Below are 13427 nucleotides of genomic sequence, written 5' to 3'. Positions count from 1 at the left end.
AAACAGAAGCATACCAGAAGGAATCGGGCCATATGTGCTTTGAGCCGAATGTCTGCATCTGCTAACAGCTCATACACGGGGATGCGGCTCCTGCCATCAGTCACAGCACTCCGGCAGAGGACACTGCAAGAGGGAACAGAGTTGGCTCAGCCTAACTCCCCTGGTCTCCCTCACTTTGCATCTCCCTATGGGGTAACATTGCTCTTCAGTTTCTCTTGTTTATAGCCGGGTGGCCAATAGTGAAGTTTTCTGCACGACGAGTTTAAGATGGATGCTGCCCCCAATCCCTAAGGGGAAAAGAACCTTCTCACTGTGGTCCAAGCTAAAACTCTCAGAGCTAAAGGCCTTGCTCACTTTTTCCATCAGGCTTTATGGAATACTTGGTTTAGTCATCGGAAGAAAGAGCCCCAGGGTCAGTCATGTCTGATCTCTAAGGCACAACCTTCTGGGAAATTTACCAATATCCTTGGAACTGTTGGCGATTAAAGTTGCCCAGTGACCTCACAATGACATCCCAGGCCACTTCAGTAAGTGCAGCTGGCCTTACACCAGCTGTGAGAAACCCAGAGCTGCTTTTGGAAGCTCTGGCTGTTCCTCCTTCCTCATTTCTACCAGTGGTGTTCCTTCCTTCCATGCCATCAGATGAAACACAGAGCTCAGGAACCTTGAAAAGGTCACAGTTTTGAACCAAAGAATATACTCTAATGGTAAAACCCAAAAATGAAGTATTTTTTGAGGAATTTTCTGACTTCATACGCTGTAGCAACTTTCCTGTCTGTAGATATAATTTAGAACTAGAGACATACTGAAAGAAAACGACCATCTCTGGGAAATATTTGAAACAATTTATGCAACGACTTTTTTGGTGTAGAAAGAGCCAAGCACACTTTGTAGCATATATTAGAAACTGAATAAATAGTCCTTTTCTTTTCCCTTTCGTGCATGTGTGTGGGGGTGTGAATGTGTGTGTCAATTAAAATGCATTCCTTTTGGCTTCAAGCATAATCTTGGGAGTTAACTATATTAAGCGATTGCCTTAGGCTTAGTTTTATCCTTATCCTCTAGGACATTCTTATTAAGAATAGACCAACAGTAATAACTGAATTGATTTAATCATTAATGAATCACATCCCTTATGGAGGGCAGACCAGATTGATCACAGCACTATGATGAAAAGTGGTATTCCCACTAGCACCGCTACTTTTCTGCTGGCATATTGCTTTTTGACAACACAGTTAGAACTCAGTTGAGAAATGCTGGAAAAGCTGCAACGGTAAAAGGGCTTGTCATTTGAAACAGGTTTTTACAGGTCAAATCTTTTCCAATTCCACCTATTTTTGGATTCCAGTACTTGTAGCCTGTTCATTTTCGCTCGTTCACATGACAGCCAAAGTGGAGAAAAAGCAAATATTTTAGACAAGTGAAAAAACACCATGGGACTTTCCTGGGATTGGTTAAATACAATAAAAATGATTCCTAGCCCAACACAATACTGTCTTGGTATTCTTAATGACAGACACTGGCAAAGGAGAACTTTGGTGTTGTCACGTCCGGAGCCAAAACGATCTGCAGAATATCATGCAGTTCTCCCCAAAAATGCCATTCAGACAAAGGCCATGAAACAATGCTTATGGCTTAAGGAATTCCAGGAGGGTGTCCTTTCTCTCTTTAGTTTTGAAATCACTCCTCCGCTTGGCATAGATATTCTCAGGTTCTTCTGAGATGATTCAAAGAGTCACCAGGGTCATTATGAATGTTTCCTCCTGTCCCTTTAGCCATCTCCACTTTGCATCCTGTGGGGCAGGGATGAAGCCACGTGATCTGGAAGGTGGAAGCAGTCAGAGAGTTGAACTGGAGGGAGGACTTGGATGGATGGGGTATGGAGATTTGCTCCAGGCCATGTAGCCAACAGGCTCCAGAACTCAGGTGGCGAGGTGACCCACCCATCTGGGAGTGTACATTCCAGCGGTTGCTGACCTCACATATAGATGCAACTACTATTTTCAGATAATGACAGAACATTCTGCAAAACTTTTATGGCCCATCTGGTGCTCTTATTAAAAATCCAAATGCAGTTATAGTCTTTGTTTTTTTTATCATCATGCCAGAGATAAGAGCAGATTAGATTTTTTAATAAGATTTTTAAAAGAAGCTTTCACAGTTTCTTTTTTAGAGTCGCTGAAGTGTGATGTTAATTCAATAACCATTTCATCAAGTCTCATAAAAGTTTCCATTCTAAGCTACTAAAAGTAACTCTTTCAAAGTCTTTCATTTGCAAAACAGGGAAAATGTCCCACTACTTCAGGTCATCTTGGGTTTGACAAAAAGCAACATGAAAGCAGAGGTAACAAAATGTTGAAGGCCTCAGCCAAGAAGTGGGTGGGTTCCTTGCAGTCCTCTACCTGCTGTCTCAAGAGACTCTGACTTCCAGTACCATTTGTCATACAGTTAATCTCACGTGGAAACACTCCTTGCACTAATTCTTTAATTAAAGCATGCTCTGAACATCTGCATACATCTCGAGACACTATGCAAAGAAAACAATTTTTAATAAATCCTTGTCAGAGCTCTTGGAAGGGATGAACTTCATCAGGGTGAATTTTAAAATCGTTTGTCAAATTATTTTTCACCTGACAATCATCAAACATTAATTATCCCCAGTTCTGAAGCATGTGTTGTGAAGACAGGTATGACAGAGAATGAGTCTTTTCCCCTATGTCACGCACCCATGTACTCTCCACAGCATTTGAGGTGAAAGCACTGTTCTGAGTTCACTGTTCCACACAGGGGTGACAGAGAATAAAATAAAAATGGCGCTGCTTCATGTGAATCTGAGCCAAAATGGTAAGAAGAGCATACAGCTTTTAAAGAAAATGCAACATCTTCAAGACGCTGCCCACGGAGAAGCCTCCCAATACCCACACTGGGGGTGACCTTGGATCCCACAACTAGTCCCCTGCTTGTTTTTAAGATTGGCCTTGTGAAATTAAAAAAAGAAACTTCAGCTGAATTGGAGTCAGGAAGGTCTGTAGGGGGAGCTCTCAGGAAGAAACCTACACAGGCATCTCCAACAGGAAGTGCGACTACTTTACTATCTCAGCAGGAGGAAGGAAGATGTCTCTCCCACTCGGCAACAGCCCAGCCAATGAGAGACTGAAGCAACCCAACCAATGAGAAGCCTCCACACTTCTGACGTCCAGTTTCCTCCACTGGACTCTGTTTATTACAGCCTCTGCCAATTCCCCCTTTTCTTTTATAAATGCAAACCCTTCCTTTGTTTCTCTGGATTTGCTTATGATCTGCCATAGCCAGCATATCTAAAATTGCAATTCTTTTGGTTGTTCCTGAATAAACTCGTTTTGCAGGTAAAACAACTGGCCAATTTACTTTTTAAGTTGACAACCTCAAAAAGGAAAAAGCTTTCCAATCCAGACAATAACCAAAGTTCCCAAAGCAGACTTCCTGTTGTTCAGTGACAGAGGGACACACAGGGCAGGACTGATTACCTGTACTTGCAGCTGTAGATGTCCACCTGGCCTGCCAGGACAGACCCGGAACTCTCCATGTGCACATCAACCACAGACAGCTGGTCTACTTCTGTGGCATACTCAACCAGCAGCACGTAGCGGCCAACCTGTGGGACCCGCAGCCGCAAGCGCAGTTCCACCTGTCAGAGAGCCCGAGGAGACAAGTGTGAAACGTATGGATGCATTTACATAGGCAACGGTGAAAATAGGGCTGAGTGAATCCTGGAAATAATTTTATATGTCATCATAGTAAGAAATGTGGTCCTATAGGTGGGGATGCTGGATAAAACACAGGATGCTCACATAATTATTGTTTGTTTCTCTGCAATTCAAATTTAATGGGGCATCCTGTATTTTTATTTTCTAAATCTGGCAACCCTACTTATAGGGGCTTCTACTCTTTCTACCCGTATATTTGCCTTGTTTCTCAAGGCACAAGACACACCAAAACTTGAAGTAAAAATGAATTTCCAATGGGAGATAAAAAGAATGGAAGTATGCCTTGAAGTTCTTTAACTATTCTTTAATTAAACAAGAAACTTTAAATTATAAAGATGGAAATATTATAAAGTGACACACACACCCTGCTCCTAGGATAATGACTAGTAATAACTAGGTTTTCATACTTCCAAACCATTGCTATGCGTGAAGACGCACACACATATACTTTTTTTTTTTAGGGAAAACTGTGCTCATGGTAGGCAATCATGGATGCTTTTGCACCATCACGGCAGAGCTGAGTTGCTGCAACAGAGGCTGTATGGCCCACAGAGCCAAACATATTTACTACCTAGCCCTTTACAGAAAAAGTATGCCCACTCCTGACCTTGCCTATCACTTAGGAGCTTGGAGTCTGGAGTCATGCTGCCTCCAGCTGTGTGATCTTCAGCAAGTTATTTAACATCTGTATCCAAGTTACTTAACACAGTATCCTCTTCTGTAAAAATGAGGATAACAATAGTACCACATCTTATGATTATTATGACAATGAAGTGAATTAATATGTGAAGAGCTCTTAGAACTGTATTTGGCATGTCATAAGCATTATATAAACTTTGATGATTTTTGCTTTTTGCCATGACTTGCTTTTTTTATTCAACAGTATGTCATATGTCTATATCAGTATATGTGAATATACTACATTGTTCTAACGACTGCCTACCATTCCATAATATGAATATAAAATAATTTAGCCGATCTCCTAATGATGAGCACTAAGGTTGTCTCTAATTTTCCCTACAACACATAATGCTATATGATCAGCCTTGCATATACATATATCCTTATGCTAGCATTTCTGTAATATTCCTAGAAGCAGAATTGCTGGGTCAAAGTGTGTGTGCGTATTTAATACCTGGGCCAATATTAGAACTACATTCCTTAGCAGTTTAACCCACTTCAGCCCATAAGCTTAGGCCCACACTTAATTAAAGATTTTAATTAAGCCACACTTAATTAAAATCTCCTGCCCCTTGCCTTTAGGAAATTCACATTTACTATTCCTTCTGTGCAGCTCTGCACCACACAACTGCTATTTTCCACAGTGATTTTTCTATCACTTAAATAATAGAAAGACTTCCCTCAGTGAAAAAATGTGGATTATCCACACCACTTTTCTACTCTGGGTTATAGAGTGAAATAAGGCACTGCCATTGGTCCACGTGGGGAGGTTATTACCAGCATTTCTCCCCTGGGCATGTCCAAACAAGGGCTTGTCTGTTTTTACCCCACCACAAAACACATACAGGCCAAGGATGGATTGAGCTTTCTTCTAGAAGTTATTATTGCCTGCCAGTTCTATCATATCACTCTATTATAAATTTCTATTACTCTTTCCACTCTGAGTCCTGTGAATTGACTTTTGCAAGAATGTTGGAAAGGTGTAAAATATATTTGATGCTAAAGTGGGTTTTGAGAAACTCAGATAAAAGACAAAAGACGGCAAACAGGAACTTTACTGTTTGTTCTTTGTTATAAGTTATTTATCTTTAAAAAAGGGAACTTTAATGGAACCAGTGTTAACTTAGGGGAATCTTTCTGGTTTTATGGTACAGAATTGCCTTCACCTTATTATCAGTATTTCAAGATAAAGGCATAAAAGATGAGTTTATCCAATCTGCTGCTTACACAAAGCTAAGAGGAATAACTAACATGTCTCATGTCAAAATGGGGATTCAAAATTAGTCAGTCAACATATACTTATTAAACACCTACTCTATGCCAGCCCACCAGCAAGGTGATGGGAATACAATGAGAAACAAGACAGACCTGGTCTCTGCCTTCAAACAGAGTTTATTCAAATAATTAGATAATTAGGCAAATACAACGTGAAATTACATGTATGACAAATGCTCTGAAAAAGTGCTATGGGAATATGTAAGGGGCTGCCTGAGCTAGTCAGGGAGATGAGCATGGAAGGGAAGATTTCCCTGAAGAAGCAACAGCTTAGCTGAGTACTGTAGGACAAGGAACAGATGACCAGGCTATGAGGGGAGGGAAGCGAATTCATGTAGAAGGAACAACCTGCAGGAGGAATGACATACAGTGCTGTAGGGTAGCATATCATGTAGGTCCAAGAGACTGAATGCAGGCCACAGTGGCGCAGAACAGAGAGGAAGAGGATGCATGATAAAATTAGAAGGTAGGAAAGCCAGCCTTATACGGCATTAAAATTTTTTGTCTCTATCCTAAGAGCAATGAGATGTTATTGTAATATTCCAATTGTGTGTGTGTGAGGGTAGGGCAAGAAGTCAGTGATGATTAGATATTTCTATCAAAATGATTATGCTGACGATAGTATAGAGAAGGGATTGGGAGATGCAATGGGCAAGAGCTGATGTGGGTGAGCTAATGAGGAAGTTACTGCAGAGATCCTCATAAAGGATGATGGTGTATTGGACAAGAAAGATAGAAGAAGAGAAGTGGAGATACTCAAGAAAAATTTGGGAAGTAGACTCGGGGATAGGTTGGCTTTGGTGGGAGACATGGGAGAAGTCATAGATGATGCTAAGAATTCCGGTTTATGCAATTAGATGAATGGTGGCACCGTTTACTTAGGAAGGGTACACTAAAACAGAATTTGAGATCCCTTTGAGACATTCAAAAGGTGGTATCAAGAAGGAAGTTGGGTATGCGACTCTGCATATAAAAGGAGAGATATGACTGAACATACCAATTTGGGAGTTATCTGTGTAGAGTTGGTATCTAACACAATAGGCATGAATGAGACTGCTTAGGGAGGAATATAGAGTAACAAGACAGGAGCTAAGACTGAACCTCGACAATTTCCCACATTCAACGGATACACAGAAGCGGATGAGCTGCATGTGATATTTTGAGGAAGCAGCCAGAGAGGTAGGAAGAGAACCAGACTACTCTTAAATTATGGAAAACAAAGTAAGAGAGTGTTTTTAAATGGAAAGAGAAACAAGTATTGAAAGCTGCTGAGAAGTTAAACAAACAAGTAGATGAGGACTAAAAAATATCCACTGGATTTAGTGACAAGGATATCAGTGGAAACCTTGGTAAAAAAAAAAAAAATAATGAAGTAGGGAGGCGAAAGCCAGACTGGTGTGGGTTGAGGTGTGAGTGGAGAGTAAAGAATTAGAAATAGTGAGTGTAAGCAGGTCTTTGGAGAAGTTTGGCTGTGAAGAGTAGAAGAGTTATGGAGCAGTGGCTGAAGGATTGTGGGGGGGGGGGCAGTTTTAATAATAATAGGATAGAATTTAGCATAAAAAAATTTTTTTTTAAACATTGGTGCCTGAGCTAACATCTGCTTCTATCTTCTTTTTTTTTCCTTCTCCCCAAAGCCCCCTAGCACATAGCTGTATATTCTAGCTGTGAGTGCCTCTGGTTGTGCTATGTGGGACGCTGCCTCAGCATGGCCTGATGAGCAGTGCCACGTCCTGGCCCAGGATCCAAACCAGTGAAACCTGGGTTGCCGAAGCAGAGCGTGTGAACTTAACCACTTGGCCACAGGGCTGGCCCCAGAATTTAGCATTTTTAAAATGTGTGGGTGACTTCCAGTTCAGATGGCACAGTAAATTCACATTTGCTATACCCCTCCTGCTCCAAAAGATAGCAACTATAAATAAAATGTTTTAAAAGGAAAACAAAAAAATATATTTGGAATTAAAAGTAAACAGACGATGGAATAGTAAAAAGTAAAAGAAAAATTAGAAACGGCACTGGGGCTGAAGTTATAGGCTTGCTGACCTCCAGGTCTGGAAGCAGGCTGTTTTGGTCAACAATTCAGCTCATGCAGAGTAAAGAGAACTGAAGATGCTCCATAAGACAGCAGCCAGATCCAGGCTCATTTTTTGAAGCCAAAGATATGGGTTCCCTCAAATCAAGAAAAGGTGGAAAAAAATTGCTGACAATCTACCACTTGGGTTTTGGCTTTATAAAAAGCTGACGAATTGGGAATCAAAAATCAAAGATGCAGCCTCACGACCAAGAAACTGAGTTAAGCCACTCACTGGCTCAGTGTCTAAATCTATGCTACCCCCAGGATCACAACAATAGAGGTGGCACATTGTAATGCCTGGCTCTAGGCTAAGGGTCCAGAGGACTAGGTAATACATTGCAAAAATAATAGGCTGAAATGGGTGTAGAGAAAAAGGGAAAGGTAAAAACTTCTCATTTAAAATAAGCCAATATGCCTACAAACAAATTAGCCTTCGAAACATTAATAAATCTAATGTTAAGAAAGATAAGCAACAATATGATCAGTTAGAAGATGAGTTCATGCTAGATGAGACAAACTCTATGGAATAGTCTGACAAAGACTTTAAAATAAGTATAGTGGTCCCTAAGCTGAAATCCCCAAACTCTGAAAAGTGAATCTTTTTTGTAACTTGTTTGGTGGCAAAACCTAACCTAACCTAACCAGTCATCACTTGGTGGCAAAATCTGACTTGAACTGATACAAGTCCACGTACATAGTCTTTATGTATCTCCCTTGGAGTGCCTATTCATGTTTTTCATTGGAGAAATATTAACCTGTTTGATTATAGGGTGTTGCCTAGGACCCCAGTGGAGATGGTGTGTGTGTGTGTGTGCATGTGCACATGTGCAGGTGTGCCCATGTACCATTTTATCTTTTTAAAATCTTAAGAATTCTGATTTCTGAAATATACCTGCTCCAGGAGCATTAACATACTCAAAAAGATAAATGAAACCTCCTTAAAAAGTTAACAAAGTTATAAAACAAAAATTGGCAGAAAACAAGAAAAATAAGTATGAGAAAAAGCCAATTAGAAACCTTTGAGATTAAAAGTATAAATTAAACTGAATCAATAGGCTGGATAAAACCCTAAACTGGTGATAGTGAAACAGAACATTCACATATTCTAAGAGAGTCTTGAGGAATTCACCCAGAAAGAGCCAAAGAGATATAAAATACGAAAGAGCAGTTTGGAGACAGATTGAGAGGCTCTACCATTCGTCCAGTCTGATTTCCAGAAAAGAAGAATATAAGGAATGGCAGGACAACAACATTTGAAGAGATAATACTTGAGAATTTCTCAGGATGAAAGACATAAATCTTCATACTGAAAGTGCATCCTGAGCACTAAATAGATAAATAAAATAAATCCACACCTAAACACATCATAATGTAACTTCAGAATATCACAAATAAAAGTCCATCCTAGGACATCTGGTTAAATATAATAGATTAAATACACATATTTATTGATACTTCCTTTTAGAAATCCCCCCAAATAAGAGTATTTTTTGAATTATAAACCTACAAAGAAAAAGAGAATAGGGAAGAAGAAAAGAACAGACCAAGAAATCAACACAATTTTGGAAGCTGGAAAGCAAACAGATGTTAACAAATGAGACCAGAGAAAGCTGAAACTTAAATTTTCTGTGTGTGTGTGCAGGGTTGGGGTGGGGGTTGGAAGAAAAGACCAAAGAAGTCTCCCAAAGCACAAAACAAGATAAAGAGACTGAAAATCTGGATTAAAGATAAAGGAATAAATTACCAAAGAAATAACTCAACAAAGTTTCTCAGAATGATGGATAGGACTTTCCAGGCTAAAAGGATCTGCTGAGAGCCCAGCACACTAGATGACACACTACCTATATGAAGGCACATCCTTGTGAAATTTCAGAACATGAGAAATAAAGAGATGATTCCAAAAGCTTTAAGAAAAAGGGAAAGCAAGTTGCAGCCAAAGGATTGAGAACAGAATGTAATTTCTCAACAGCAACACGTGAAGCTAGAAGTCAATGGGAAAATGTCATCAAATTCTGGAGAGAAATTATTTCCAACCTAGAATTCTATATCTAACCAAAGTAAGAATTAAGATTGAGAGTAGAATAAAGATATTTTCAGATATGCAAGGTCTCAAGAAAAAAGAAAATGTACCTCCTATGTAGTCCTTGTCAGGAAGCCATAGGAGGCTATAATCTACCAAAATGAGAAAGCAAAAAAACAACAACAACAAAAAAGGAAATTCCAATAGTTAAGAATAAGAGGATTCAATACAGCAGATATGAAAAGTGAATATCTAGGACAGTGGCGTGATGACGAAAATTTTAAGGAGATGGCTGTGCCTCAGGTGCAGAGACTACATTCCGGAGTAAAGAGGAGAGATGAAGGATTCCAGGAGAGATGTCTCCAAGAAGAAATGGAGGAAAGAAAAAAGAAAGAAAGGGAGGGAGGGTATGTGATACATTTGAATTGAGATAAAACTTACTGTAAGTCTATGGGAAAATAAAAATAAAATTTCTAGACACAATAATAAGTTGGAGGTTGGTTTACAATGGGTAAATAAGCATGCGAAGGTCCAAGTCATGTACAAGAAAAGAACAGAATTACTGAATAACTTTACACTTTGTTGGAAAACTTTATACTTAAGAAAGATACTTGTTAAAACGTTCAGGGTAACCCCTAAAAACTAGAAAACAAAATATACCTACCAAATCATCAGGGAGATAGAGAAAACTGTCACAATCAAACAGAAGTCAGAAAACGATGAAAAATAAAAGGCAAATAAAAAGCTAGTAAACAAAGTAAAGAAGATGGTAAAAATAAGTTGAAATATGCCAGTAATCACAACAAATATAAATGGATTAAAGTCACATCATAAAACAGTGATGATCAGATTGAAATATAAAAAATCAAGCTATATATTTATTTACAAGACACAGAGGCTTGCAGCGTATACAACAGGTGCGGCTGACATAAAAAGATGAACTTTCCAGATTCTCTTTCTCAGAGAGAATAAAGAAGGGAGACTCAAGTGGTTAGGAGGTAACAAAGAAGTGGGACCAGAGCAGCCTTCATGGCATGTGTGTGAGACAAAGAGCTACCGAGTAAGCAAAGGAGGCCACTCAGTAGAAGGATTTGTGAACAGACAAACACACCGAGAGAAGAGGATGCCTCTATTAGAACCAGGCAGCTCTGTCCCTCCAGGATTTCTGAGAGACCTGAATGCACTCAAAACCTGCCCTTGGAATCCTGCCAGACATCTCTGGGGAAAAAACACCCCTTCACATGAGCTAGATTTAGTAGATTGCTCTTCCTTTCAGCCCAGAGTTCTGACTCTAACACACACCAGCAATATGGCTAACAATTACTGGGCCATCACTGTGTGCTGGGCACCCCAATGAGTCCCATGTGGATTATCTTATTTACTAGTACCCATGAGGTAGCTACTATTCTTATCTCCATTTTGTATACTAGTAAATTCAGGCCCAGGGAGATTTCGCAGCTAGTTAGTGGTGACCCAAGACATGAACCCAGGCAGTTTCACTCAAGAACCATTCCCTTACCACCACATTACCCATGGTTTCCAAAATGGAGGAAGGATTACTCAGCATTGCTCCAGGTGGCCTATGATGACCAAAAGTTAGACATTATAATGAGCCAGATTTTGGCTTCATATAAAAAGGACTTTCTAATAATTATGGTTTATTTAAAAATGGAATAGGCTACCTCTAGAAGAACTGAGTCCCACATCAATTTAAGTATTCAACAGAGGCTAAATGAATATCTAACAAGGATAATGTAGAAAGAATTCTTCCACAGGAAGGGAAATCAGATTATTTCTAAGACCTCTTCCAACTCCCTTAGTCTCTGAATTTTAGCACAATGATCTATTACAGTGCTGTCCAACAGAACTTTCTGTGACGGCAAAAATATTCTACAATCTGTGCTGTCCAAAAGGGTGGCCACTAGACATATGTGATTACTGAGCACTTGAAATGTGGCTAGTGCAACTGAGGAACTGAATTTTTAGCTTCACTTAAGTTTAATTAATTTAAATTTATATAGCCACATGGGGCTAGTGGCTACTGTATTAGACAACACAAGTCTGTAAGCATTCAGACAAAAAGTAAAAAAGGACTGTTAAATAAAACTGGACAGCCCAGGGCTTAGTTTTATGCATCATGCAGATATCATAGCTCAGTGATGTGGCTCTGGGCTAAGTCAGAGGCAAGGACACCTCCTGATGAATCCTTGGCATAACTTCCTGAAGATTAGTCTGTCTCAACTGTACCTCCCTGCTGTCTGCGGAACACACACACACACGTGCATCTGTATACATGTATGTATATGCATACACACGTATGTATGTGCATATGCGTGTGTGTATACGCACAGGTAGGGAGGGATATGGCAGTCTGTTAGTATTAGAACAGAGTGGAAGGAAGATCATTTTGTTTTTATTTATGCATATCTATATATTTTACTTATAAGTATATATTTTTTGTAAAATAAAAATTCTTATAAAATAAAATGAAATAAAGACTAAACTTAAGAAATATCCTTAAAATCTTATAACTGCTACCTTGAAAATGTTAGGAATGTAGTTTACAAAAAGGTACACATCTAAATGTTCAGTGAGAATTAATACCATATGCCTTTTCATTCTACACATTTAATCCCCCCAAATGAACATTTTCTCAAAGGTACAAATGGAATGGAAAAGAAATGGAAATATAGTGGAGGAAGCTTTTCTTCAGGGTCTTCATGTGGAGGTGTTGTGTTGCGCGTTCTTATTGTTATGATTGATATATAGTACTTCTAACTCAAACCTTAAATTAGTATAGTCCTACATTGTTTTGAGGTTCAAAGAACTCTTGGAAAAAAGCAACGCCAAGACCTGTGGTAACCTGTCTTGTGAGCCATGAGGGAGGCGCCTTGGGGTGTAGCAGTTCCAGATTCTGAGCTCAAGGAATTCAGCTGTTAGAAATTGCTTAGCCTAAGGAGCTGAAGAGTCAGTGAGTGTTGTATCCTTTTAGGGTAAGCTGTTTAGTTTCTGGAAACCTTTTATAGAGATCTTACCCTGAATCGAGTAGAAGAGGATGTCCCCTTCTAAGTCCAGGGAATCTAAAGGAAAGGATTCTGTGATTGCCCATGTTCCCCGGCAAGTCTAGAAAGTGTTTGACGACCAGCCTTACCATGTCTCAGTGTGGTGAACCACCCAGCCCTAAGCTGAATCAGAGCACTCAGTCCCGCTTTAATTAATACCTCTGAGGAATTCTTGCAGGTTGCCCTGAATTTGAGAAGCTAATACTGCCAAGGGTTTTCAGCAGACACAGACGGGAGGTAGTAATAGCTTTGACAGTAAATAAAAGGCTGCCCCACCTCTCTCCCACTGAGGTCCGCCATGACTGGGTGTGCGGGGGTGGGCTGGCTCATTGCCAAGGGTCTTGGCTCCCCATCAAGCAGGAAGTGTCTGGCCTCACAAGCCAGGGCACAGGGGAATCGGGTCACTGGCAAATGCTGGTAAAGCAAGCAACTTCAAAAACAACAAAATACAACAGTTACAACTGAGAACATAACACAAAGCATCCCCAAGGACTCTTAGCCATTCCATTCATTCATCATTCTTCAAAAACTTTTACTAAGTGCCGACTTTGGCAAGTGGGTGGTAAATTTTC

The 13427-nt window shown here is 39.8% G+C and overlaps 1 protein-coding gene across 4 annotated transcripts in view; it reads right to left on the bottom strand.

The window, feature by feature from the left end:
- LAMA3 (laminin subunit alpha 3) overlaps positions 1-13427 on the bottom strand; it is a 258555-nt gene that overhangs the window by 112384 nt on the left and 132744 nt on the right. For all 4 annotated transcript variants that reach the window (XM_023647570.2, XM_070220837.1, XM_070220838.1 and 1 more), the window contains 3 exons: positions 13132-13285; positions 3507-3667; positions 15-123 (listed from right to left, as the gene is read on the bottom strand). In XM_023647570.2, the coding sequence (XP_023503338.2) occupies positions 15-123; positions 3507-3667; positions 13132-13285 (424 nt within the window). The remainder of the gene's footprint in view (positions 1-14; positions 124-3506; positions 3668-13131; positions 13286-13427) is intronic.

The sequence above is a fragment of the Equus caballus genome, chromosome 8, assembly GCF_041296265.1.
Source record: "Equus caballus isolate H_3958 breed thoroughbred chromosome 8, TB-T2T, whole genome shotgun sequence".
In the NCBI taxonomy this organism is placed as follows: domain Eukaryota; kingdom Metazoa; phylum Chordata; class Mammalia; order Perissodactyla; family Equidae; genus Equus; species Equus caballus.
This window is presented reverse-complemented; position numbering and strand designations above follow the sequence as displayed.